The sequence below is a fragment of the Oncorhynchus tshawytscha genome, linkage group LG24, assembly GCF_018296145.1.
Source record: "Oncorhynchus tshawytscha isolate Ot180627B linkage group LG24, Otsh_v2.0, whole genome shotgun sequence".
Classification (NCBI taxonomy): Eukaryota; Metazoa; Chordata; class Actinopteri; order Salmoniformes; family Salmonidae; genus Oncorhynchus; species Oncorhynchus tshawytscha.
In genome coordinates this window covers 34,515,978-34,543,975 of record NC_056452.1, presented here as the reverse complement: position 1 = coordinate 34,543,975, position 27,998 = coordinate 34,515,978, and the positions used below count along the sequence as shown (strand labels likewise).

General features: G+C 43.2%; 1 protein-coding gene across 1 annotated transcript in view; it reads right to left on the bottom strand.

Moving 5' to 3' along the window:
• Positions 1–15,229: 15,229 nt before the first annotated feature.
• The window catches only part of LOC112245814 (myosin heavy chain, fast skeletal muscle-like), a 34,672-nt gene continuing 21,903 nt past the window's right edge, over positions 15,230–27,998 (bottom strand). The window contains exons 30-41 of the mRNA XM_024413979.2: positions 27,497–27,693; positions 24,253–24,436; positions 23,953–24,118; positions 23,517–23,641; positions 23,037–23,345; positions 22,600–22,803; positions 22,336–22,461; positions 17,332–17,502; positions 16,945–17,049; positions 16,756–16,851; positions 15,608–15,739; positions 15,230–15,347 (exon numbers count right to left, since the gene is read on the bottom strand). Of these exons, the coding sequence (XP_024269747.2) occupies positions 15,327–15,347; positions 15,608–15,739; positions 16,756–16,851; positions 16,945–17,049; positions 17,332–17,502; positions 22,336–22,461; positions 22,600–22,803; positions 23,037–23,345; positions 23,517–23,641; positions 23,953–24,118; positions 24,253–24,436; positions 27,497–27,693 (1,836 nt within the window). The 3' untranslated portion in view covers positions 15,230–15,326. The remainder of the gene's footprint in view (positions 15,348–15,607; positions 15,740–16,755; positions 16,852–16,944; positions 17,050–17,331; positions 17,503–22,335; positions 22,462–22,599; positions 22,804–23,036; positions 23,346–23,516; positions 23,642–23,952; positions 24,119–24,252; positions 24,437–27,496; positions 27,694–27,998) is intronic.

Below are 27,998 nucleotides of genomic sequence, written 5' to 3'. Positions count from 1 at the left end.
CAGTAGATCTAGCTGGTCTGTCATAACATAATAGAGACAGTATATCTTGCTGGTCTGTCATAATATAATAGAGACAGTAGATCTAGCTGGTCTGTCATATTATAATTGAGGCAGTAGATCTAGCTGGTCTGTCATAATATAATAGAGACAGTAGATATAGCTGGTCTATCATAATATAATAGAGACAGTATATCTAGCTGGTCTGTCATAATATAATAGAGACAGTAGATCTATCTGGTCTGTCATAATATAATAGAGACAGTAGATCTAGCTGCTCTGTCAAAATATAATAGAGACAGGAGATCTAGCTGGTCTGTCATAATATAATAGAGACAGTAGATCTAGCTGGTCTGTCATAATATAATAGAGACAGTATATTGAGCTGGTTTGTCATTCTATAACAGAGACAGTAGATCTAGCTGGTCTGTCATAATATAATATAGACAGTATATTGAGCTGGTCTGTCATACTATAACAGAGACAGTAGATCTAGCTGGTCTGTTATATTATAATTGAGGCAGTAGATCTAGCTGGTCTCTCATAATATAATAGAGACAGGAGATCTAGCTGGTCTGTTATATTATAATTGAGGCAGTAGATCTAGCTGGTCTCTCATAATATAATAGAGACAGGAGATCTAGCTGGTCTGTCATAATATAATAGAGACAGTATATCTTGCTGGTCTGTCATAATATAATAGAGACAGTAGATCTAGTTGGTCTGCCATAAAATAATAGAGACAGTAGATATAGCTGCTCTGTCATAATATAATAGAGACAGGAGATCTAGCTGGTCTGTCATAATATAATAAAGACAGTAGATCTAGCTGGTCTGTCATAACATAATAGAGACAGTATATCTTGCTGGTCTGTCATAATATAATAGAGACAGTAAATCTAGCTAGTCTGTCATATTATAATTGAGGCAGTAGATAAAACTGGTCTGTCATAATATAATAGAGACAGTAGATCTAGATGGTCTGTCATAATGTAATAGAGACATAGAGACAGTAGATCTAGCTGGTCTGTCATAATATAATAGAGACAGTTGATCTTGCTGGTCACATCATAATATAATAGAGACAGTAGATCTAGCTGGTATGTCATAATATAATAGAGACAGTAGATCTAGCTGGTCTATCATAATATAATAGAGACAGTAGATATAGCTGGTCTGTCATAATAGAATAGAGACAGTAGATCTGGCTGGTCTGTCATATTATAATTGAGACAGTAGATCTAGCTGGTCTGTCATAATATAACCAGAGAGGTAGCACTCCTCACAACTTTACAGGGAGACCACCGGAAAGGCAGCATTTCGCTCCACACACCCAACCAGGACTACATTCAAGGCAAGTAAATTACATAGTACACCCTACTGTACATGTAGATATATATACATACATTTTTACTACTTTTTGCACCTATTATTTCAATTTGATTTTTATATTCTCCTCCCTGCTACCTGATGAGTAAGGCAGAAATGCGTTGTGGCTGGGACTCCTCTAGATCTGTAGTGTTGCTGTAAGGAAGGCAGGTTCCACACAGACGTCGGAGGAGTCTCCTTTTGGCTACTATTTTATTTGTTCACTTTTCTTTCCTTAAAAACTTCTTAAGCTTCCCCCCTACTTTTTCTGAAATTCTGTTAAAAATCGCGCAACATTTTGGCGTCCTGCTACTCAGGCCAGGAATATAGTATATGCATATGATTAGTATGTGTGGATAGAAAACACTCAGACGTTTCCAAAACTGTTTAAATCACGGCTGTGACTATAACAGAACGTCTGTTTCATCGAAAAGCGCAGGAAAATCTGATCACTGGAGATGGAAAAAAGTATCCATGCGCCACTCCCATGAATTGTTAAAGGTGAACCGTAATATATTTGGCCAAGCTTGCAGTACCTACAGCTACCACAGGATCTATAGAGTCTCCTCATTTGAATCTGAATTGATTCTTGGTAGATCCGCCCAAAGGGAACCGATTCTCTCCGACCACCGACCCGAGGCATTGTCTGCCTTTTTCTCCGGACATTTTTCCACACGGCAGGCTATCGAATTTACATCGCCTCCTGATGATTTTTATAGCTTATTAACGTGTAGTTATACCTAAAGTTGCATTAGAAAGGTATTTCGAAGTGTTTTGTAAAAGTTTATCGTCGAATTTTTAACTTTTAAAAAATGACGTTACGTTATGAAACGCTCTTTTTTTCCGTTTTCCACACAGTCTTCATAGATCGATATCTAGGCTATATATGGACCGATTTAATCCAAAAAAGACCCAGTATTGATTATGGGACATCAAGGTGTGCAAAGAAAGAAGATGGTCAAAGGTAATTAATGTTTTATATTTTATTGTGCGGTTTGTGTAGCGCCGACTATGCTAATTCTTTTGTTTACATGCCCTACGGGTCTTTTGGGGTGTTGCATGCTATCAGATAATAGCTTCTCATGCTTTCGCCGAAAAGCATTTTAAAAATCTGAAACGGTGGCTAGATTCACAATGACTGTAGCTTTATTTTAATACCAAACATGTGTATTTTAATGAACGTTTGCGTTTTAACTAATACCATTAGCATATAGCGTCGCGCATGTGCATTTCTAGAGCTCTAGGTGAGACGTCTGCGTCTCAAGTAAGCTCAAGAGGTTAATTTTTACACAGCTCTCATATATATGCACACACTAGGATGTAGTGGAGTGTGACGTTGTATGCTATTCCTCACACCACTTGTGGGGTTGTATTTGTATGCTTTTGTATATGTAAAAAATATGTGTATAGGCACATCCCCCTTTATGTTCATGTGTGTATGCATGTGTACCCCCACCCCATCCTTGGTCCCAACCCTACTGACAGACAGACACCAATACTTAGCCATCGCACCATAGGGCCTTTTTACCAGTATGCTCCCCTAAAAATATAAAGGTGGCCATTTGGACCGTAAAATAGATATTTTATAGTATTCCAGAGCTACAGTGACTACGGACTTTAAAATTCACTATATATTTATCCTTAATGATCCCTTGGATCTTGTAACAATAATCACTAGGGAACCAATTTATATTTAACAAAATATCAATATATTTTCTTCTCTTGGGGATACCATGACCATGGAGCCTTGATCGATAGGAAACAACTCAATTTAAAAATAAAAAAATAAAAGAATACAATAAAAAATAAAATTAAAAAATCATGCACATAAATATATATATTATTTTATTTTTTTAAAGTCTCTTGAACTCAGGGTTACCATGACCATGGTATAATAAAATAAAACACAAATAGACCAAATTTTTAACAAAAAACTTCACCAACCCACCATCCTTCTAAAACACTTTTTTGAAGATACCCACCAGCACCCCCAACGGACGACAACCTTTTTTCTCCAACTACTCTGGGGACCCCGACCTTGGCGACTCCCCCGCAGCGATTACACCCTAAGCAATTAGGCCCTTCCATACACCAAGCAAGAAGACAGGAGGATATGGATAGACCGGACTCCTTCGGGACCTCTCGGGGTTCTGTTGGCAGACCAATCGGCTCAACCCTCCCAGCCCCACAAAAACAGGAGACTCGTGTACCGCGCTGGACGACTATCTACCCCAGTTTAGAATTGGATTGGCAGTATGCTCAGTAGCGCGTGTTTCATCCTAGCGGGTTGGGGCAGTTAAGTCCTTGAAAAGTGGGGCTTTTGGGTCAGGCGCTGCGGCTGGAGGACTCGCATCAGCCGTGTAATTCCTGGGGTGCCCAGATAATGTTTGGCGGAGAATTGGATCCCACAGAACAATTTTTCACTGGGGGACCCCTTACCCCGACGTACTAAGTCTGGACAAACGAACCACTTTTTTACCTAGACTACGAAAAAAATTCACTGTCTTGGGTTGACATACCACTGAAACACTACGATCCTGGAAGGGAGTAGCTCCACGGGTCACTATCACCCAAACCACTGAATTACCTACGACTGAGATGGTTGGTATGGACACATGGCAATCAACTTCTACTACTGGCAGACGTATGATGCGAAAACCAGAGAAGATTTGCCTGATCCTAAACCCTCCATACACCTACCAAAACACAGGACGGAACTCCAAGGGCGGATGCATGACAACCGTAGAGAGGGCTCGCCTTCTGGGTTTTTGTCTGCTCAAACCACTGGTAGTTTAAAGACTAACCACTTGACAGGGACACATGGCAACCAACTGAGGTCCGGACCTGCACAAGGTACGCAACTCGATGGTTTTGCCTGATCCTACGCCGAGTATACCCATACAGACCAGCTGGATTCGACTAGACATGGGTTAATTCAGAGTTAGGATCCTGGAAGGGAATAACTCCTAATTACACACATGATTAAAAACATCCAGGACAAAAAGACTGACGAACACGGAAGTAAATATATAGACAACGTGGAGCTAAAAAAGAAGGATCCGAAAGAGAGTAAACTCATAGGTTGCACTATGCTTTCCACTTCCGTTGAAGTGCGGACCTAGACATCATGACCATACCACTCGACATGGACACATGGCAACCAACCGAGGACCAGACCTGCATAACGTACGCAACTCAAGGGTTTTGCCTGATCCTACGTCGAGTTGACAGGCCTACCTAAACCTAACCTTAACCATTCTAAAAAACTATACCTTACCCTAAACCTAACCCTAAGCTTAACCATTCTAAAAAACTATACCTTACCCTAACCTTAACCCTAACCAAATCAAATCAAATTTTATTTGTCACATACACATGGTTAGCAGATGTTAATGCGAGTGTAGCGAAATGCTTGTGCTTCTAGTTCCGACAATGCAGTAATAACCAACAAGTAATCTAACTAACAATTCCAAAAAACTACTGTCTTATACACAGTGTAAGGAGATAAAGAATATGTACATAAAGATATATGAATGGGTGATGGTACAGAGGAGCATAGGCAAGATACAGTAGATGGTATCGAGTACAGTATATACATATGAGATGAGTATGTAAACAAAGTGGCATAGTTAAAGTGGCTAGTCATACATGTATTACATAAGGATTGCAAACTCTCCTTCCAGACTCATATCAAACATCTCCAATCGAAAATCAAATCAAGAGTCGGCTTTCTATTCCGCAACAAAGCCTCCTTCACTCACGCCGCCAAGCTTACCCTAGTAAAACTGACTATCCTTCCGATCCTCGACTTCGGCGATGTCATCTACAAAATGGCTTCCAACACTCTACTCAGCAAACTGGATGCAGTCTATCACAGTGCCATCCGTTTTGTCACTAAAGCACCTTATACCACCCACCACTGCGACCTGTATGCTCTGGTCGGCTGGCCCTCGTTACATATTCGTCGCCAGACCCACTGGCCCTAAATTTTATCAGCATATTGATTGCGCAACCAGGGGTGGAAAGACCCTGGATCATTGTTACTCTAACTTCCGCGACGCATATAAGGCCCTGCCCCGCCCCCCTTTCGGAAAAGCTGACCACGACTCCATTTTGTTGATCCCTGCCTACAGACAGAAACTAAAACAAGTAGCTCCCACGCTGAGGTCTGTCCAACGCTGGTCCGACCAAGCTGACTCCACACTCCAAGACTGCTTCCATCACGTGGACTGGGAGATGTTTCGTATTGCGTCAGACAACAACATTGACGAATACGCTGATACGGTGTGCGAGTTCATTAGAACGTGCGTTGAAGATGTCGTTCCCATAGCAACGATTAAAACATTCCCTAACCAGAAACCATGGATTGATGGCAGCATTCGTGTGAAACTGAAGGCACGAACCACTGCTTTTAATCAGGGCAAGGTGTCTGGTAACATGACTGAATACAAACAGTGCAGCTATTCCCTCCGCAAGGCTATCAAACAAGCTAAGCGCCAGTACAGAGACAAAGTAGAATCTCAATTCAACGGCTCAGACACAAGAGGTATGTGGCAGGGTCTACAGTCAATCACGGACTACAGGAAGAAACCCAGCCCAGTCACGGACCAGGATGTCTTGCTCCCAGGCAGACTAAATAACTTTTTTGCCCGCTTTGAGGACAATACAGTGCCACTGACACGGCCTGCAACGGAATCATGCGGTCTCTCCTTCACTGCAGCCGAAGTGAGTAAGACATTTAAACGTGTTAACCCTCGCAAGGCTGCAGGCCCAGACGGCATCCCCAGCCGCGCCCTCAGAGCATGCGCAGACCAGCTGGCCGGTGTGTTTACGGACATATTCAACCAATCCCTATACCAGTCTGCTGTTCCCACATGCTTCAAGAGGGCCACCATTGTTCCTGTTCCCAAGAAAGCTAAGGTAACTGAGCTAAACGACTACCGCCCGTAGCACTCACATCCGTCATCATGAAGTGCTTTGAGAGACTAGTCAAGGACCATATCACCTCCACCCTACCTGACACCCTTGACCCACTCCAATTTGCTTACCGCCCAAATAGGTCCACAGACGATGCAATCTCAACCACACTGCACACTGCCCTAACCCATCTGGACAAGAGGAATACCTATGTGAGAATGCTGTTCATCGACTACAGCTCGGCATTCAACACCATAGTACCCTCCAAGCTCGTCATCAAGCTCGAGACCCTGGGTCTCGACCCCGCCCTGTGCAACTGGGTACTGGACTTCCTGACGGGCCGCCCCCAGGTGGTGAGGGTAGGCAACAACATCTCCTCCCCGCTGATCCTCAACACTGGGGCCCCACAAGGGTGCGTTCTGAGCCCCCTCCTGTACTCCCTGTTCACCCACGACTGCGTGGCCATGCACGCCTCCAACTCAATCATCAAGTTTGCGGACGACACAACAGTGGTAGGCTTGATCACCAACAACGACGAGACGGCCTACAGGGAGGAGGTGAGGGCCCTCGGAGTGTGGTGTCAGGAAAATAACCTCACACTCAACGTCAACAAAACTAAGGAGATGATTGTGGACTTCAGGAAACAGCAGAGGGAACACCCCCATCCACATCGATGGAACAGTAGTGGAGAGGGTAGCAAGTTTTAAGTTCCTCGGCATACACATCACAGACAAACTGAATTGGTCCACTCACACAGACAGCATCGTGAGGAAGGCGCAGCAGCGCCTCTTCAACCTCAGGAGGCTGAAGAAATTCGGCTTGTCACCAAAAGCACTCACAAACTTCTACAGATGCACAATCGAGAGCATCCTGGCGGGCTGTATCACCGCCTGGTATGGCAACTGCACCGCCCTCAACCGTAAGGCTCTCCAGAGGGTAGTGAGGTCTGCACAACGCATCACCGGGGCAAACTACCTGCCCTCCAGGACACCTACACCACCCGATGCTACAGGATGGCCATAAAGATCATCAAGGACATCAACCACCGAGCCACTGCCTGTTCACCCCGCTGTCATCCAGAAGGCGAGGTCAGTACAGGTGCATCAAAGCTGGGACCGAGAGACTGAAAAACAGCTTCTATCTCAAGGCCATCAGACTGTTAAACAGCCACCACTAACATTGAGTGGCTACTGCCAACACACTGTCAATGACACTGACTCTACTCCAGCCACTTTAATCATGGGAATTGATGGGAAATTATGTAAATATATCACTAGCCACTTTAAACAATGCTACCTTATATAATGTTACTTACCCTACATTGTTCATCTCATATGCATACGTTGATACTGTACTCTATATCATCGACTGCATCCTTATGTAATACATGTATCACTAGCCACTTTAACTATGCCACTTGGTTTACATACTTATCTCATATGTATATACTGTACTCGATATCATCTACTGTATCTTGCCTATGCTGCTCTGTACCATCACTCATTCATATATCCTTATGTACATATTCTTTATCCCCTTACACTGTGTATAAGACAGTAGTTTTTTTTTGGAATTGTTAGTTAGATTACTTGCTCGTTATTACTGCATTGTCGGAACTAGAAGCACAAGCATTTCGCTACACTCGCATTAACATCTGCTAACCATGTGTATGTGACAAATAAAATTTGATTTGATTTGATTTGATTTGATTTGATTTGATTTGATTTGATTTGAAGTCCATGCTAGGTAAAGCTCCGCCTTATCTCAGCTCACTGGTCACGATGGCAACACCCATCCGTAGCACGCGCTCCAGCAGGTGTATCTCACTGATCATCCCTAAAGCCAACACCTCATTTGGCCGCCTTTCGTTCCAGTACTCTGCTGCCTGTGACTGGAACGAATTGCAAAAATCGCTGAAGTTGGAGACTTTTATCTCCCTCACCAACTTCAAACATCAGCTATCTGAGCAGCTAACCGATCGCTGCTGCTGTACATAGTCTATTGGTAAATAGCCCACCCATTTTCACCTACCTCATCCCCATACTGTTTTTATTTATTTACTTGCTCTTTTGCACACCAATATCTCTACCTGTACATGACCATCTGATCATTTATCACTCCAGTGTTAATCTGCAAAATTGTAATTATTCGCCTACCTCCTCATGCCTTTTGCACACATTGTATATAGACTCCCCCCTTTGTTTTCTACTGTGTTATTGACTTGTTAATTGTTTATTCCATGTGTAACTCTGTGTTGTCTGCTCACACTGCTATGCTTTATCTTGGCCAGGTCGCAGTTGCAAATGAGAACTTGTTCTCGACTGGCCTACCTGGTTAAATAAAGGTGAAATAAAAAAATAAAAAAATAAAAAAGGATGCAGTCGATGATATAGAGTACAGTATATACGTATGCATATGAGATGAATAATGTAGGGTAAGTAACATTATATAAGGTAGCATTGTTTAAAGTGGCTAGTGATATATTTACATCATTTCCCATCAATTCCCATTATTAAAGTGGCTGGAGTTGAGTCAGTGTCAGTGTCAGTGTGTTGGCAGCAGCCACTCAATGTTAGTGGTGGCTGTTTAACAGTCTGATGGCCTTGAGATAGAAGCTGTTTTTCAGTCTCTCGGTCCCAGCTTTGATGCACCTGTACTGGCCTCGCCTTCTGGATGATAGCGGGGTGAACAGGCAGTGGCTCGGGTGGTTGATGTCCTTGATGATCTTTATGGCCTTCCTGTAACGTCGGGTGGTGTAGGTGTCCTGGAGGGCAGGTAGTTTGCCCCCGGTGATGCGTTGTGCAGACCTCACTACCCTCTGGAGAGCCTTACGGTTGTGGGCGGAGCAGTTGCCGTACCAGGCGGTGATACAGCCCGCCAGGATGCTCTCGATTGTGCATCTGTAGAAGTTTGTGAGTGCTTTTGGTGACAAGCCAAATTTCTTCAGCCTCCTGAGGTTGAAGAGGCGCTGCTGCGCCTTTTTCACGATGCTGTCTGTGTGGGTGGACCAATTCAGTTTGTCTGTGATGTGTATGCCGAGGAACTTAAAACTTGCTACCCTCTCCACTACTGTTCCATCGATGTGGATAGGGGGGTGTTCCCTCTGCTGTTTCCTGAAGTCCACAATCATCTCCTTAGTTTTGTTGACGTTGAGTGTGAGGTTATTTTCCTGACACCACACTCCGAGGGCCCTCACCTCCTCCCTGTAGGCCGTCTCGTCGTTGTTGGTATTCAAGCCTACCACTGTTGTGTCGTCCGCAAACTTGATGATTGAGTTGGAGGCGTGCGTGGCCACGCAGTCGTGGGTGAACAGGGAGTACAGGAGAGGGCTCAGAACGCACCCTTGTGTGGCCCCAGTGTTGAGGATCAGCGGGGTGGAGATGTTGTTGCCTACCCTCACCACCTGGGGGCGGCCCGTCAGGAAGTCCAGTACCCAGTGTCACAGGGCGGGGTCGAGAACAAGGGTCTCTAGCTTGATGATGAGCTTGGAGGGTACTATGGTGTTGAATGCCGGGGTGTAGTCGATGAACAGCATTCTCACATAGGTATTCCTCTTGTCCAGATGGGTTAGGGCAGTGTGCAGTGTGGTTGAGATTGCATCGTCTGTGGACCTATTTGGGCGGTAAGCAAATTGGAGTGGGTCTAGGGTGTCAGGTAGGGTGGAGGTGATATGGTCCTTGACTAGTCTCTCAAAGCACTTCATGATGACGGAAGTGAGTGCTACGGGGCGGTAGTCGTTTAGCTCAGTTACCTTAGCTTTCTTGGGAACAGGAACAATGGTGGCCCTCTTGAAGCATGTGCAAACAGCAGACTGGTATAGGGATTGATTGAATATGTCCGTAAACACACCGGCCAGCTGGTCTGCGCATGCTCTGAGGGCGCGGCTGGGGATGCCGTCTGGGCCTGCAGCCTTGCGAGGGTTAACACGTTTAAATGTCTTTACTCACCTCGGCTGGAGTGAAGGAGAGACCGCATGTTTTCGTTGCAGGCCGTGTCAGTGGCACTGTATTGTCCTCAAAGCGGGCAAAAAAGTTATTTAGTCTGCCTGGGAGCAAGACATCCTGGTCCGTGACTGGGCTGGATTTCTTCTTGTAGTCCGTGATTGACTGTAGACCCTGCCACATGCCTCTTGTGTCTGAGCCGTTGAATTGAGATTCTACTTTGTCTCTGTACTGACGCTTAGCTTGTTTGATAGCCTTGCGGAGGGAACAGCTGCACTGTTTGTATTCGGCAGTGGTTCGCGCTTTCAGTTTCACGCGAATGCTGCCATCAATCCACGGTTTCTGGTTAGGGAATGTTTTAATCGTTGCTATGGGAACGACATATTCAACGCACGTTCTAATGAACTCGCACACCGAATCAGCGTATTCGTCAATATTGTTATCTGACGCAATACGAAACATATCCCAGTCCACGTGATGGAAGCAGTCTTGGAGTGTGGAGTCAGCTTGGTCGGACCAGCGTTGGACAGACCTCAGCGTGGGAGCCTCTTGTTTTAGTTTCTGTCTGTAGGCAGGGATCAACAAAATGGAGTCGTGGTCAGCTTTTCCGAAAGGAGTTAGAAGTAACAATGATCCAAGGTTTTTCCACCCCTGGTTGCGCAACCGAAATGCTGATAAAATTTAGGGAGTCTTGTTTTCAGATTAGCCTTGTTAAAATCCCCAGCTACAATGAATGCAGCCTCCGGATAAATGGATTCCAGTTTGCAAAGAGTAATAAATAAATAAAGTTTGTTCAGAGCCATTGATGTGTCTGCTTGGGGGGGGGATATATACGGCTGTGATTATAATCGAAGAGAATTCTCTTGGTAGATAATGCAGTCTACATTTGATTGTGAGGAATTCTAAATCAGGTGAACAGAAGGATTTGAGTTCCTGTATGTTTCTTTCGTCACACCATGTCTCGTTAGCCATAAGGCATACGCCCCCGCCCCTCTTCTTACCAGAAAGATGTTTGTTTCTGTCAGCGCGATGCGTGGAGAAACCCGCTGGCTGCACCGCCTCGGATAGCGTCTCTCCAGTGAGCCATGTTTCCGTGAAGCAAAGAACGTTACAGTCTCTGATGTCCCTCTGGAATGCTACCCTTGCTCGGATTTCATCAACCTTGTTGTCAAGAGACTGGACATTGGCGAGAAGAATGCTAGGGAGTGGTGCACGATGTGCCCGTCTCTGGAGTCTGACCAGAAGACCGCCTCGTTTCCCTCTTTTTCTGAGTCGTTTTTTGGGGTCGCCGCATAGGATCCATTCTGTTGTCCCGGATGAAAGGCAGAACACAGGATCCGCGTCGCGAAAAACATATTCTTGGTCGTACTGATGGTGAGTTGACGCTGATCTTATATTCAGTAGTTCTTCTCGACTGTATGTAATGAAACCTAAGATGACCTGGGGTACTAATGTAAGAAATAACACGTAAAAAAACTAAACACTGCATAGCTTCCTCGGAACGCGAAGCGAGGCGGCCATCTCTGTTGGCGCCGGAACCATTCTAAAAACCATACCTAACCCTAACCCTACAGACAGAAAGTCTTTAAACCCAACCAACGGGTTAATCTACAAGTGGGCAACCATGGGGCCTACTACTTTGGCCGGCCGCGCCTGGACCCCTCCGGCCCGCGCGTATATGATGTGGAGTGCACACCCCTCCCTTCCCCCCCTTCGGCTTCCACGTGTCAGAGATGGAAGTGGATCAACCGACTCAAAACTAGAAACCTAACCCTAACCCTAACCCCTAACCCTAACCCTAACCCCCTAACCCTAACCTTAACCCATTAAAAGGGCACACCTACAAACGGAACTCATAACCCACTTCCAGGAGCACCCCATCACTCACCTTACCATATCAGGGTTACAGTCACATATAGGATCTGTGGGCAGCGAAAGAGGGTAGAACGGGAGTGGATCCAGCACCTACAGACAATAACGCCAAATGGCCTGAACGAGAGGTTTTAGAAAATGGGTTTTAACAGACAGGAAAATGGATGGAGAAGAACATAGTTTTATTCATATTTTATTTTTACTCTCTATATATTTATGGTTTGTTTGGTTTTAGTTTGGCACTTCCTCTTTTAGGTTTTTCCTTTCCTTTAACAAAACAATAAAACCATTTAAATGCACGTTTATGTTCATATTTAACAACACTATGGTTGAATGAATCTCTCACCACATTGACTTTGCACTGCCACCCAGAAAAAGAGGCAACTTGGAGCTTACCTCAGTTTAATTTATGATCCTAGGAGGACATCTACGGGCCTTTTTAAGTACTACACCTATTATATTAGATCATCAGAAATGGGAGGGATAAATAGGAGATAGGCCTGTGCACTGTAAAACAAACTAGTTGAAACGAAACACAATTAAATTCAAAACCTAACCCTAACCTTTCCCTTAACCTCACACCTAACCTTAACCTCAACCTTTCCCCAAACCCCACGCCTAACCCTAATGTGTACCATTACCCTAAACAGGGTTCTCATCGTAACTTAATCCCTATCTCCCTCCCTCACCCTAATCCTGACTCCCCTATGGAAAGTGATCTGCACCAATCACTCAACCGAAACACTTCCTATGTCTCTTCTCCCTTGTCATCAATACTCAATCAACAGACAATTATCATCCCCCTAGTAAACCACATTTTCACATAGAATTAGATCCCTACATCAATCAATCAAACACAACTTCTCTACAGTTCAGCACACTTATATACCACTTTTTTTAGGTTTCCTTTCCTTTAACAAAACAATAACACCAATTAAATGTACAATATGGCGTTTATGTTCATATTTAACAACACACACAACCACATTGACTTCTGCACTGTTTTTCCTTTCCTTTAACAAAACAATAAAACCATTTAAATGCACGTTTATGTTCATATTTAACAACACTATGGTTGAATGAATCTCTCACCACATTGACTTCTGCACTGCCACCCAGAAAAAGAGGCAACTTGGAGCTTACCTCAGTTTAATTTATGATCCTAGGAGGACATCTACGGGCCTTTTTAAGTACTACACCTAATATATCAGATCATCAGAAATGGGAGGGATAAACAGGAGATAGTTTTATGGTGCACAGGCCTAACTAGTTGAAACGAAACACAATTATATTCAAAACCTAACCCTAACCCAAACCCTAACCCAAACCCTTTTCCCTAACTGATTTGAAGAACACTGCAGAGCATGTCTCATTATTCTCTACAAACTCACGATGTGCACGCCGCAGGAAAGCACGGGCCTTACGCTCATGTACCTCAATAAGCTGAGCCTTGAGGATGGTAGCACACAATGTCCATTGAAGTAACGAGGTTGCCAGCCTCGTACTCGAGATCGAGAAAATGTAGAAGCTGCAGAGATACTGTGATGAGATCCTGAGGCCCACTTTCCTGCCATTCATCCGCCGCCATTCATCCGCTGCCACTCATCCGCCGCCACTCATCCGCCGCCATACATCCGCCGCCATCACCTCATGTTTCAGCATGATAATGCACTGCCCTGTAACGCGAGGAGCTGTACACAATTCCTGGAAGCTGAACGTGTCCCAGTTCTTCCATGGCCTGCGTACTCACCAGACATGTCACAGATTGAGCATGTTTGGGTTGCTCTGAATCGATGTGCGTGACAGCAGGTTCTAGTTCCCGCCAATTACTCAGAAACTTTGCACATCCATTGCAGAGGAGTGGGACAACATTCCACAGGCCACAATCAACAGCCGGATTAACTCTATGCGAAGATGATGTGTCACTGCATGAGACAAATGGTGGGCACACCAGATACGGGCTGGTTTTCTGATCCACGTCCCTACTATTTATTTAAGGTATCTGTGACCAGCAGATGCATATCTATATTCTCAGTCATGTGAAATCCATAGATTAGGGCCTAATGAATTGTATTTCAATTGATTGATTCCCTTATGTGAACTTATGTGAACTGTAACTCAATAAAATGTTTGAAATTGTTGCATGTTGTGTTTATTTTTGTTCAGTATATTTTAATGTGCAAAGATCTTGATATACGATCTGCATTTTTGTATTTGAGGGACATGTTTCTCTAAACTCCAAACTTATTCTGGGGGGGATTGATATTCTGATAACTGCCAGATTGTCATTAAGCAGTTGAGTAAACTGTTACTATAAAACCTTCATTGCACATTTTTGACGTATTTTGGCAGGGTCTTGGGAGGATTTGACAACAACACTTGATCCAATACATCTTATGGGTGCCTCGGTTCATCCAGATCTTTTTTATCCAGGTCACATATCTTGCTTTTACTCAATTACGCAGGCAAATGTTAGCAATGTGAGGACATCCTGGTTGACTAATAATGTCAAAATAGGTATCAGAAGAACCTGGGTTTCGGAAATACGCGGCGGTGCCAAATGCTAAAATAGAACTGGGTTCCATTTGAGATGATTGAAGCAAGTCCCATCTCTTCCATCTCCTCATTGGGTTTTCATTAGCCTATAAACCCATGTGGATGCTTGAAAGATGAATGAGGAGAGATTAATCAAAGATGCATGTCAAGTAAAATAACAACCCAATGTCATTCTCCCAGGACAAACTGGCTAGAAACAGTTAGCTAGCTATGGGGTTGTTTTTGGTACCTGGTTTTTATTTTGGGTACCTGTTTGGTGTTGTTGGGGGTTGTTTGGGGTGATTAGTAGGACCCTTCTGGCTGAAAGTTAATGCTCTGGCATTGACATGAGCAAAGGGCAGCTCCACTGACATTTCTCCAGCCTCATCCCTCAGCTGTTAACCCAAAAACATGGCTGCTGTAACGAGAGTGGATTCGGGAGATAACCACTTCAGTGGTGCCTCAGGTTATTAATGGTTGAATTGAGGCATGGTTTAATTCAATCACGCAATCAATTAAACGTTAGGTAATCAATTTGATAAAATAGCATGTCATATCATTTAATAATAGTAAGACACGACAACAGTCCAAAAAAAGTATATGTTGGCCAACATGTTTTTAATCAATGCTCACAATTTCACCATGAAAATCATATTTTATGCACCACAGTAAAATGTTAAGAGACTTTGATCTTGTTTATTCAGAAGCTTCTTTGCCCTGTAAGAAGGAAGAAAATAATGGATCAGTGTGAAATAATGAATATGCAAAATTAATGAACATCAAAATAATATAATCAATCAAGCATTTAAGGTAATAATACTAATAATAATAATAATAATAATTTAAGTAATAAGCTTGGATTTTTTATTTTGAATTTCAAAGTTCCATTTTAGTTTGAATTATACTGAAGCATAGGTGGAGTTGATGTGGCCATATTTGAACATGAGTCGGGTGTAGGTTTAGCAGCAGCTCTTTACCTTTCCACCGTCACGAGTCTTGGCTCTGAGCTTGTTGACTTGAGTCTCAGCAATGTCAGCACGCTCCTCAGCCTCCTCCAGCTCATGCTGCACCTTCCTGAACTTAGACATGTGCTGGTTGGCTGCTTCCTCCTGAGGGGGAGAGCATAACATCAGTATATTGTTTGAAGATTCAGGAAGCAAATTCATATTCTTTAAAAATAAGTATTTCAAATTTGTTTTTTTATCTTCAGATAGCAATGTGCTGTAAATAGGGAGCTAGATGATACAGCAGAGAAAGTGAAAATGGGGATCAAACCACTGCTTGCAGGGTGAACGGGGATCAAACCACTGCTTGCTGGCTGAACGGGGATCAAACCACTGCCTGGTGAACGGGGATCAAACCACTGCCTGCAGGGACATATCTGATCCAGGGGCACTGGCACTACCAGTAGACCAGCCACCAGGACAGAAAATTAATACTAACCCTATACTATGCACTGAGAAATGTGCATAATATCTTCAGCAATTACTTGCCATATCAATTGAGTCAATATTGACTAATGTGCAGAAGCACTTTAAGGTTGGAGTCCGTTAATACCACAACAACAAAGATGTTATTACAACAACAAAGATGTTATTACAACAACAAAGATGTTATTACAACAACAAAGATGTTATTACAACAACAAAGATGTTATTACAACAACAAAGATGTTATTACAACAACAAAGATGTTATTACAACAACAAAGATGTTATTACAACAACAAAGATGTTTCTCAAAACTACAAAAACTTGTTTTCTTTCACATCATTGACTTAAATTATCTAAAATGTTCTTCTTGTTTATGTCTCGTGTTAGGGTTATATATTTCTTTACCTTTTATTAGTTATACTATTATTGACTACTGCACTGTTGGGTAGGGGTGTCAAGTTTCACTAACTTGCACACAGAATAGATTTTATTTTACCACAACACTTCATACTCATCTCCTTTGTTTGATAAACAAAACAAAAACAATAACAAATGCGCCTGGGGCGACCAGTGTTTCAACTTTTGTTCATCTCAGCTGTAACTAAACTGTAGTTACATGAAGGTAACGAGGGAAAAATATGTTTTCGAAAGCATGCTTTCAGAGTATTTGACTAAGTACAGCAGGTGACTTACTGCTTCCTCAGCCTGCCTCTTGTAGGCCTTCACTTTCATCTGCAGCTTATCTACCAGGTCCTGAAGCCTTCCAACGTTCTTCTTATCCTCCTCAGTCTGTGGGACAAAATCAAAGATTCACTGCCTCAGTTTTATTCTCAAACCTGTTTGTGTTAGTGTAGATTTTGTGAAAAAGGCACTTCCTGTTACCTGGTAGGTGAGCTCCTTGACTCGGCGCTCATACTTGCGGACTCCCTTGACCGCGTCTACACCTCTTTTCTGCTCGGACTCCACCTCAGTCTCAAGCTCACGCACCTTTGTAGAAGAAATTAACATAGGCATTTGTTTGAGGTGGTGAAATCATACATAACAAATCTTTGTAAAACAGAGGTATAGTCTTCTACTCGGTCAAGGACGTACAGTAGCTGTCTGTTCATATACTTTTACAATTTTAATTGAAGGGATCTGTAATGTTAACAGCAGCTTTTCATTATCTAGGTGGGTTATTGAGAGAAAAAGTCATTACACAATGCCCAAGAAACAATGTCCAGAAATCTGTTTTTCAATCCACTCTAATCCACCCTGTTGTTAACTCACCCTGGACTCCAGTTTCTGGAGCTGCTTCTTGCCTCCCTTCATGGCCAGGTTCTCAGCCTCATCCAGGCGGTGCTGCAGGTCCTTGACTGTGACCTCCAGGTTCTTCTTCATCCTCTCCAGGTGAGAGCTGGTGTCCTGCTCCTTCTTCAGCTCCTCAGCCATCATGGCGGCCTGGAATGGTAGTTTGTTTAATGTATGTCTTTCTAGACCAGGGTTCTCCAACCCTTCTGTAGGTTTTTGCTCCAACCTCAGTTATAATTAACTGGATGCAGAATATCAACCAGCTCATTATTAGAATTTTCCTAATATCCTAACTCTTGGTGATGTCATTCGAAACCACAATTTCAACTCTCACTGCTATGTGGATGACATGCAGCTGTACATTTTGACAAAACATGGTGAAACTCCAAAATTGTCTACCCTGGAAGCCTGTGTTTCAGAAATAAGGAAGTGGATGGTGGCAAATGTTCTACTTTTAAACTCGGACAAAACAGAGATGCTTGTTCTAGGCCCCAAGAAACAAAGAGATCTGCTGTTTGATCTGACAAACAATATTGATGGTTGTACAGTCACCTCAAATAAAACTGAAGGACCTTGGCATTACTCTGGACCCTGATCTCTCATTTGATGAACATATCAAGAATATTTCAAGGGCAGCTTTTTTCCCACCATAATAACATTGCAAAAATCTAAAACTTATGCAAAAATTATGATGAAAATCTCATCCATATTTTTGTCACTTCTAGATTAGACTACTGCAATGCTCTACTCTCCGGCTACCCGGATAAAACATAAAATAAACTTCAGTTATTCAGTTACTTCAGAGTTCTGGCGACGGAGAAGAAATTCACAGAGAAGAAGGCAGACGGAGGAGAAGGCAAACGTTTTATGTGCCCCCAACCGATTGTGCTTTTTTTGTTAGTTTATTTGCAACGTATGTTTTTTACTTATTTTGTACATATTGTTGCCGCAACAGTCTCTCATGACGGAAAAGAACTTCTGGACATCAGGACTGCGATTACTCACCACGGACTGGCAGAATCCTTTTTTTCCTTTGACGAGTCTGATGAGGCCGACGCGAAAAATATACTTATTTTTCAAGAACAGGCCCAGATCCCAGTGATTTACGTGAAGAGGAGGCGGAGAAAAAGGGTCCGGAAGGCGGGCTGCCTTCTGAGAATTCGTAAGCGATCGAAAAAAAAACACTTCCTTCCATTCTGCAAGCAAACTTAAAATCTTTGGACAATAAAATAGATGACCTACGTGGAAGATTAAACTACCAACGGGACATTCAAAACTGTAATATCTTATGCTTCACAGAGTTGTGGCTGAATGACAACACTATCAACATACAGCTGGCTGGTTATATGCTGCACCGGCAGGATAGAACAGCGGCGTCTGGTAAGACAAGGGGCGGGGGGCTATGTATTTTTGTAAATAACAGCTGGCGCACAATATCTAAGGAAGTCTCAAGCTATTGCTCGCCTGAGGTAGAGTATCTCATCATAACCTGTAGACCACACTACCTACCTAGAGAGTTTTCATCTGTATGAAAAACAAGAAAACGCTCACCTAGAGGCGGCGCTTCTAGTAGCCAGGGACTTTAATGCAAGGAAACTTAAATCAGTTTTACCAAATTACTATCAGCATGTTAAATGTGCAACCAGAGGGAAAAAAAACTCTAGACCACCTTTACTCCACACACAGAGACGCATACAAAGTTCTCCTTCGCCCTCCATTCAGCAAATTCTATCCTCCTGATTCCTGCTTACAAGCAAACATTTAATTGGGAAGCACCAGTGACTAGATCAATAAAAAAGTGGTCAGATGAAGCAGATGCTAAGCTACAGGATTGTTTTGCTCGCACAGACTGGAATATGTTCCGGGATTCCTCCGATGGCATTGAGGAGTACATTACATCAGTCATTGGCTTCATCAATAAGTGCATACACCAACCAGAACCCATGGATTACAGGCAACATCCGCACTGAGATAAAGGCTGAGATAAAGGCTAGAGCAGCCACTTTCAAGGAGAGGGACTCTAACCCAGAAGCTTATTAGAAATCCCACTATGCCCTCTAACCCTAACCCTAACCATCAAACAGGCAAAGTGTCAATACAGGACTAAGATGGAATTGTATTACACCAACTCTGATGCTCATCGGATGTGGCAGGGCTTGCAAACCATTACCGACTACAGAGGGAAGCACAGCCAAGAACTGCCCAGTGACACAAGCCTACTAGACGAGCTAAACTGCTTCTATGCTCGCTTCGAGGCAAATAACACTGAAACATGCATGAGAGCACCAGCTGTTCTGGAAGACTGTGTGATCACGCTCTCCGCAGCCGATGTGAGTAAGACCTTTAAACAGGTCAACATTCACAAGGCCACAGGGCCAGACAGATTACCAGGATGTATACTGCGAGCATGCGCTGCCCTTTCCCACCTGGACAAATGTGAGAATGATATTCATTGACGACAGCTCAGCGTTCAACACCACAGTGCCCTCAAAGCTCATCAATAAGCTAAGGAACCTGGGACAAAACACCTCCCTCTGCAACTGGATCCTGGACTTCATGACGGGCCGCCCCCAGGTGTTAAGGGTATACCACCAACAAACTATCATGGTCCAAGCACACCAAGACAGTCGTGAAGTGGGCACATCAAAACCTATTCCCACTGAGTAGACTGAAAAGATTTGGCATGGGTTCTCAGATCCTCAAAGGGTTCTACAGCTGCACCATTGAGAGCATCACTGCCTGGTATGGTAACTGCAAGACACTATAGAGGGTAGTGCGAACGGCTCAGTTCATCACTGGAGCCAAACTTCCTGCCATCCAGGACCTCTATTACCGGGCAGTGTAAGAGGAAGGCCCTAAAAATTGTCAAAGACTCTAGCTACCCTGGTCATAGAATGTTCTCTCTACCGCACGGCAAGCGATACTGGAGCGCCAAGTCTCGGAGGCTTCTAAACAGCTTCTACCCCCAGGCCATAAGACTCCTGAACACCTAATCAAATGGCTACCCAGACTATTTGATTGCTGCTACTCTCTATTTTTATCATTTGTATATAGTCTTGATGTTGATATTTTACTGCTGCTCTTTAATTACTTGTTACTTTTATTTCTTAGTCTTATCCGTATTTTTTGTAACTGCAATTTTGGTTAGGGGCTCGTAAGTAAGCATTTCACTGTAAGGTCTACTACACTTGTTGTATTCGGCGCATGTGACTAATACAATTTGATTTGATTTGAAATACAGCTGCTAAAATCTTGATCATATTACTCCAGTGCTAGCCTCTTTCTGTTAAGGCTATCGCTGATTTTCAAGGTTTTACTGCTAACCTACAAAGCATTTCATGGACTTGTTCCTACCTATCTTTTCGATTTGGTCCTGCCGTACCTACCCACAAGTACGCTCGATCACAAGACGCAGGCCTCCTTATTGTCCCTAGAATTTCTAAGCAAACAGCTGGAGGCAGGGCTTTCTCCTATAGAGCTCCATTTTTATGGAATGGTCTGCCTGTCCATGTGAGAGACGCAGACTCGGTCTCAACCTTTAAGTCTTTACTGAAGACTAATCTCTTCAGTAGGTCCTATGATTGAGTGTAGTCTGGCCCAGGGGTGTGAAGGTGAATGGCAAGGCACTGGAGTGACTAACCACCCTTGCTGTGTCTACCTGGCTGGCTCAGCTCTCTCCACTGAGATTCTCTGCCTCTAACCCTATTACTGGGGCTGAGTCACTGGCTTACTAGTGCTCTTCCATGCCGTTCCTAGGAGGGGTGCGTCACTTGAGTGTTTTGCGGCCCCCTCGGGCTCGTGCATTGGAGGAGATCTTCGTGGGCTATACTCAGCCTTGTCTCAGGGTAAGTTGGTGATCTGTTGATATCCCTTTAGTAGTGAGGGGACTGTGCTTTGGCAAAGTGGGTGTGGTTATGTCCTAACTGGTTGGCCCTGTCCAGGATTATCGTCAGACGGGGCCACAGTGTCCCCGATCCCTCCCCCCTTCTCATCCTCCATTATCTATGCTGTACTATATGTACCGGGGAGCTAGGGTCACTCTGTGCTATCTGGTGTAATTCCCCTGTCTTATCTGTTGTCTGGTGTGAACTTAGGTATGCTCCCGCTAATTCTCCCACTGTGATTATTATTCGACCCGGCTGGTCATCTATGGAACATTTGAACACCTTAAAGAACGATCTGACCTTAATGGCCATGTACTTATAATCTCTGCCCAGTACATTCAGAAGAGGACTGGCCACCTCTCAGAGCCTGGTTCCTCTCTAGATTTCTTCCTAGGTTCCTGCCTTTCTAAGAGGTTTTTCCTAGCCACCATGTTTCTACATCTGCATTGCTTGCTGTTTGAGGTTTTAGGCTGGGTTTCTGTGTAAGCACTTTGTGACATCTGTTGATGTAAAAATGGCTTTATAAATACATTTGTTGGATAGATTTAGAGCAAAAACCTACAGGAAGGTAGCTCTAGACAGACAGGCTGCCTCCCATGATGTACCGATGTTCCAACATACATATCTACTAAACCAACGTCAGTTTGGCAGAGAGGAATCGAGACGTTGGGAGCCATAAGCGCCCTGCAGTAAAAATGCTAGCTTGATAGATCACTCCCAAAGGTGCTTCTACAAAGTATTGACTCAGGGGTGTGATACTTATGGAAATTACATCTGTATTTCATTTAACACATTTGAAAAATGTCCTAAAAACATGTTTTCACTTTGTCATTATGGGGTATTGTGTGTAGATTGGTGAGACAAAAATCTAATTAATCCATTTTGAATTCAAGCAGTACCACCACAAAATGTGGAATTAGTCAAGGGGTATAAATACTTTCTGAAGGCACTGTAGATTAAATGTATTTATTAGGCTGTTAGAATCGATGTTGCCTCAAACTGGGATGCCTCGAGGCTCAGCCAATACTAGTGTTAACCAGCCCTGTTATCATTGGGGCCAAATGAAGTTGATGTAATTCAATAGATCATAAGAACTCACATCAGTGATGGCCTTCTTGGCCTTCTCCTCTGCATTCCTGCTTTCCTGGACGATGTCCTCCACCTCTCCCTGCACCTGCACCAGGTCAGTCTCCAGCTTCTTCTTGGTGTTCAGAAGGCTGGTGTTCTGGAGGAAACAAGACAAATTGTTTGACTCTCAAGAGAATTTACATGTCATAAGGCAGAAGTTACGACATATAAAAGCAAGCACTGTGTAAATGGTATGTTTGGTTGAGTTTCATAAGAAATTGATTTTGACCTGTACCTGGGAGTGCAGCAGTCCAACACGCTCGCTGGCATCTACCAGCTCAGTCTCAGCCACTTTGCGGCCTCTCTCTGTCACCTCCAGGGCAACTCTCAGCTCCTCGATTTCAGCCACCATCAGACCGTTCCTGCGCTCCACCATGGCTGCCTGCTCCTTCATGTCCTCTGAGGCACGGACGGCGTCATCAAGGTGCAGTTGGGCATCCTGGGGTTCATAATGACAGGTTCATTAGGACATGTGGAAGTAGAGGTGATAGGATCGGTGATAAAAATGTTTATTGGTAAGAATTTCCTCAATATCCCTACATTTCTACAGTATATTAGTCCAATAGATTCAATATTTTAAATTGCATGGTTAAAGCCTGTTTTAAAGATTCACAAACAAATCCCTCCCCATTTTTAGATGTTTGAGCCAGCCTGATGTCCCATTCCCTTTACCTTTAGCTGTCCCTGGACGTTCCTCAGATGTTTCTGGGCCTCGGCCGCTTGGCGGTTGGCGTGGCTCAGCTGGATCTCCATCTCATTCAGGTCTCCCTCCATCTTCTTCTTCACCCTCAGGGCGTCATTCCTGCTCCTGACCTCAGAGTCCAGGGTGCTCTGCATGGAGTCAGTCAACCTCTGGCTGTTCCTCTTGATCTGCTCCATCTCCTCATCCTTCTCAGCAATCTTCCTGTCTACCTCACCCTTGACCTGGTTCAGCTCCAGTTGCACACGCAGAATCTTGGATTCCTCGTGCTCCAGTGTGCCCTGGACAGGGAGAAGCAGTCAGGTAATCTGTGTTCAATACATTTGGATGTGAATAACACCAGCAATTAAATATATATGACTACAATAAACACCATTACAGGGTCCATTGGACTGTAGCTAGCATTGGCTCGGGTAACACTGCTTTTCCCATCAAACAGCTGTAGTTTGTACCTCAGCCTCCTCCAGAGCCGTCTGGATCTCAGACTTCTCTGTCTCCACAGTCTTCTTGGCCTTCTCTAGCTCATGGATGCTCTTGCCAGTCTCTCCGATCTGCTCAGTCAGGTCAGAGATCTCCTCTGCACACACAAACAGAGGAGCAGTTTAGACTTGAGAGATAATTTTTGGTGGATATTACCAATGCACTGAAGTGCACATTGAATCATAATAACAGATAAATAATTAACAACACTTTATATGGTCTTGCAAATATAATTGCCCTTCACTTCCTTGGGTTGTTCATAGGAACGCTGATTACGAGTACAAAAAATATAATTTTATACTCAGATGGTGTAATAGTAATTTAATGTAAGTTTGATGGTTACAGCTCCCTCCATTTTTACAACACTAGTCAAACATGAGCAAAATATAACTGCTGTCAGATGCTCACGTTGCAGGTTCTTGTTCTCTCTCTTCAGAGTCTCCAGATGATCCAGAGCCTCCTCGTAGGAGTTCTTCATCTTGAAGAGTTCAGTGCTCATAGATCGAGCCTCCTTCTGAGCTCCTTCCAGCTCAGCCTGGCTTTCCTCATACTTCTGCTTCCACTCTGACAGAACCTAAGGAAATCCATAGGATTTTCATTAGAACTCATTGATGGAGTTTTGAATCAGGAATATGGTACAATTATACTACAACTGATCAAATAGCAGACAGAAAATATTACCCTAGAGTGAGGTTTATTCATTTTTACCTTGTCAAAGTTTCTCTGCTTCTTGTCAAGGTTGGAGGCCATTGTGTTAGCTCTCTCAATGTCAATCATGATGTCCTCCACCTCTCCCTGCAGCCTCTGCTTGGTCTTCTCCAGGGAGGCGCACTTGGCATTAACTGCCTCAATGGTCTCTTCAGCCTCCTGCAGACGCTGGGCCAGCTTCTTCCTGTTGGACGACAGAGGGTGGTTTTATTGTGAACAATTTGTTCCAAAACAAATGTTCCAATACTTATTGAGATTTTCTCAGAGCCCCCTACCACTAGTCTCTCTAGACATCTTGGTTGCCTCCCACAGTGTTCTAATGTTCTGGCTCCCCTCTGTACATAATAGAATGTCAGTTTGGTACTATGTCACGGCCTTTATAACTACCCACTGGGCACAAACTGGTTAAATCAACATTGTTTCAACATTTGTCAATGTATTGTTACATAAAATACATTGGATTTTTTTTTAAAAGGTATTAACAAACTGTGGTGAAAGGTGAAAATTAAACTACAGGATTACATCAACATGGTAACATTTTCAACACTGACAAATATTGCATAAAATTTGTTGAATTTGTACCTTTGAAACAACATCAGATCTTCAACGTAATAATCTCTATCAGAAAAAAACAATAGGCTGGACAGCACCTCCTACTGGAGAGTTGATCTATCTACAACTACCCTTTGGTCCTCCATCCAGGGTATTAACTGGGCTTCCATATTTGTCACAGGCTGTTACCAATCTGCTGTCGTGAGAAATCTCCACTTAATAGGTTCAGTGTTGCGTTGCTATCAAACTCATTCCAAAAGGTAGGTTTAACAGAGCAAATTAAATGGAACCATACTTTATCAATTATGTTATCAATGATGCTGTTGATGGGAAGTCATCAACAGCTATTGTTTAAATTTAACCCAGGATTAAACTAAAAACAGACAATACATATAGGCATTTTAAGCTTTGGTAGCTTTCAAATGGAATCTACAAGTTAGTAAATTAAAATGTTGGATTGATGTCTCCATCTCAAGTCCCTGAACCTAAAATCTAAGTTAAAAAATGACTAAATCAAACCATCCTTTAAAGTTTGATTTAGACCTATTAATTAACTTAACCCTCATTTTTGGTTGAAATGGAGATGTCAATGCAACATCAATTATTAATTTGTAGACAAACTGGAATTTAAGCAAGACTCACAATTTGATATGACTTTTGTAAAACAGCCGAACATTAAGTTATTAACAATCTTACAAACTAATGTACAAATATTTGTTATTGTACATTAGATTTCCACAGAGTAATGAGTAACACATACATGGCCACATTTTGAGGTTACTGTAACAATAAATGTCTTATGTAATCATAGAAAGCATTCAGGGTTGTCAGTCTGTGGAAATCTTACCATTGCTGTAATAATCTGCACAGAATCTCGAACGGCATTGATCACTTGCACTATATACTTTAATGTCATCTCAACTAGGTGAAATCCAGGTAATTTGGTTGTGTCATTTGATCGAGCACATTGATAACATTAAGGGTTCTATTCAATCAGATCCTCTTTAAATCGACATCCACATTGCGGTTGTTTTGGTTGTGTCAAAGGTGGAACTGCGTTAGAGCTGTCAAATCCACAAGTGGCACCTGGCATACACCTAAAACTGGCACTGTCATTGGCTGCACGGAGTCATATTAAGAGAAATCCCATGCAGCCTTGCTTACAAATTTGAACACTGGAATGTGAGATGCAATCTACTCCTCGAATAGGGTGATAGATGTAATCTACAGTCGTGGCCAAAGGTTTTGAGAATGACACAAATATTAATTTTCAACAAGTCTGCTGCCTCAGTTTGTATGATGGCAATTTGCATATACTCAAGAATGTTAAGAAGAGTGATCAGATGAATTGCAATTCTTGAAAAAGAAGAGTCAACAGTGCAAATATTGACTCTTTGCATCAACTTCATGGAATTTTCAGGAAAAGCCTTTGACACTTATGAAATGCTTGTAATTATACGTCAGTATTCCATAGTAACATCTGACAAAAATATCTAAAGACACGGAGGCAGCAGACTTTTTTGCGTAATTCTCACAACTTTTGGCCACGACTGTACACCTCCATTAGGATGATAGATGTAATCTACTCCTCCATTAGGATGACAGATGTAATCTACACCTACAGTACATTAGGATGATAGAAATCCTCATTGTTTCGTTTAATGATTTTCAATTTAATTTCTATACAGCTACACTTTCTTGGTCTGAATTTGTTACGCAAGTGGGATAGGTGTGGCTTGATGACAATGATCAAGAGTGGCTTCTTTGACAGTTCCAATGAAGTTACACCTTCGACATCACCAAAATATCAGCTATGTGGGTGACGGCTATTGCCGGTTAACGAATGATCTGATTGATTTTTTAAAATGTTTAATTATGTGTGAAAATGTGCTGGAATCTCATTGATCAATGTATGCCATCAGCATACCACCCTGCATACCACTGCTGTCTTGTTTCTGAAGCTAAGCAGGTCCTGGTCAGTCCCTGGATGGGAGACCAGATTCTGCTGGAAGTGGTGTTGGAGGGCCAGTAGGAGGCACTCTTTCCTCTCGTCTAAAAAAATGTCCCAATGCCCCAGGGCAGCGATTGGGGACGCTGCCCTGTGTAGGGTGCTGTCTTTTGGATGGGACGTTAAACGGGTGTCCTGACTCTCTGATGTCATTAAAGATCCCATGACACTTATTGTAAGAGTAGGGTTGTTAACCCCGGTGTCCTGGCTAAATTCCCAATCTGGCCCTCAAACCATTACGGTCACCTAATAATCCCCAGTTTACAATTGGCTCATTCATCCCCCTCCTCTCCCCTGTAACTATTCCCCAGGTCGTTGCTGCAAATGAGATTGTGTTCTCAGTCAACTTACCTGGTAAAATAACAGATAAATAAAACAATGGATATATCTACCAAATATGACCCAAATTCTCCACGTTGAAATGACATGGTGGGTACCGTATCTGTTTGAATAAAATACAGATAGCAGCTAGCAAGATGGCAGCTACTAAGATGGGGATCACAGGTTATTTTTAAGAGGACCCACCCCACATTCTTTTTCTTATTAAAGTTGCCAAGAAAGTGTCAAAATTGAAACCAGACCACACTGCTGTTGCCTAGGGTGTGGGTTTATGAGACTACTGTACCACCACAACGTCACCACCCACACCCTATATGTGAGTTTTTGCTGTTGCGTGCGACTCACTTGGCCTCCTCCAGCTCCTCTGTGCGCTGAATGGCATCAGTTTCATACTTAGTCCTCCATTGAGCCACCTCGCTGTTGGCCTTGGACATGCCGCGTTGCAGCTCTGCCTTTGCCTCCTGCTCCTCCTCAAACTGCTCCCTCAGTAGGTCACAGTCATGGCGGGCAGACTGGACACCATGGGCCAGTGCATTTTTTGCCTGTGAGAGAGAAAGGGAAAGATAAAGATAAATTAGAGAGATAGTAAAACAAATTACAGTAGATGGCGCTACAGTGGATAGTGGACATTTTACTCTGCTATAAAACATGTAAATAATGTATGCTGATCTTAACTTTTTGGCATGCAATGTCTCCACTATCATTTCCTTTGAACCAAAAACATCTTCTGGACATCAGAAGAGCGATCACTTGCCTCAATTTGGATGAAGATTTCTACCTCAACGAATCGGCCGCTCTGGGCATTCTGCTTACTCCGGACCAGGCCCTAATCCCTGGTACTCGAAAG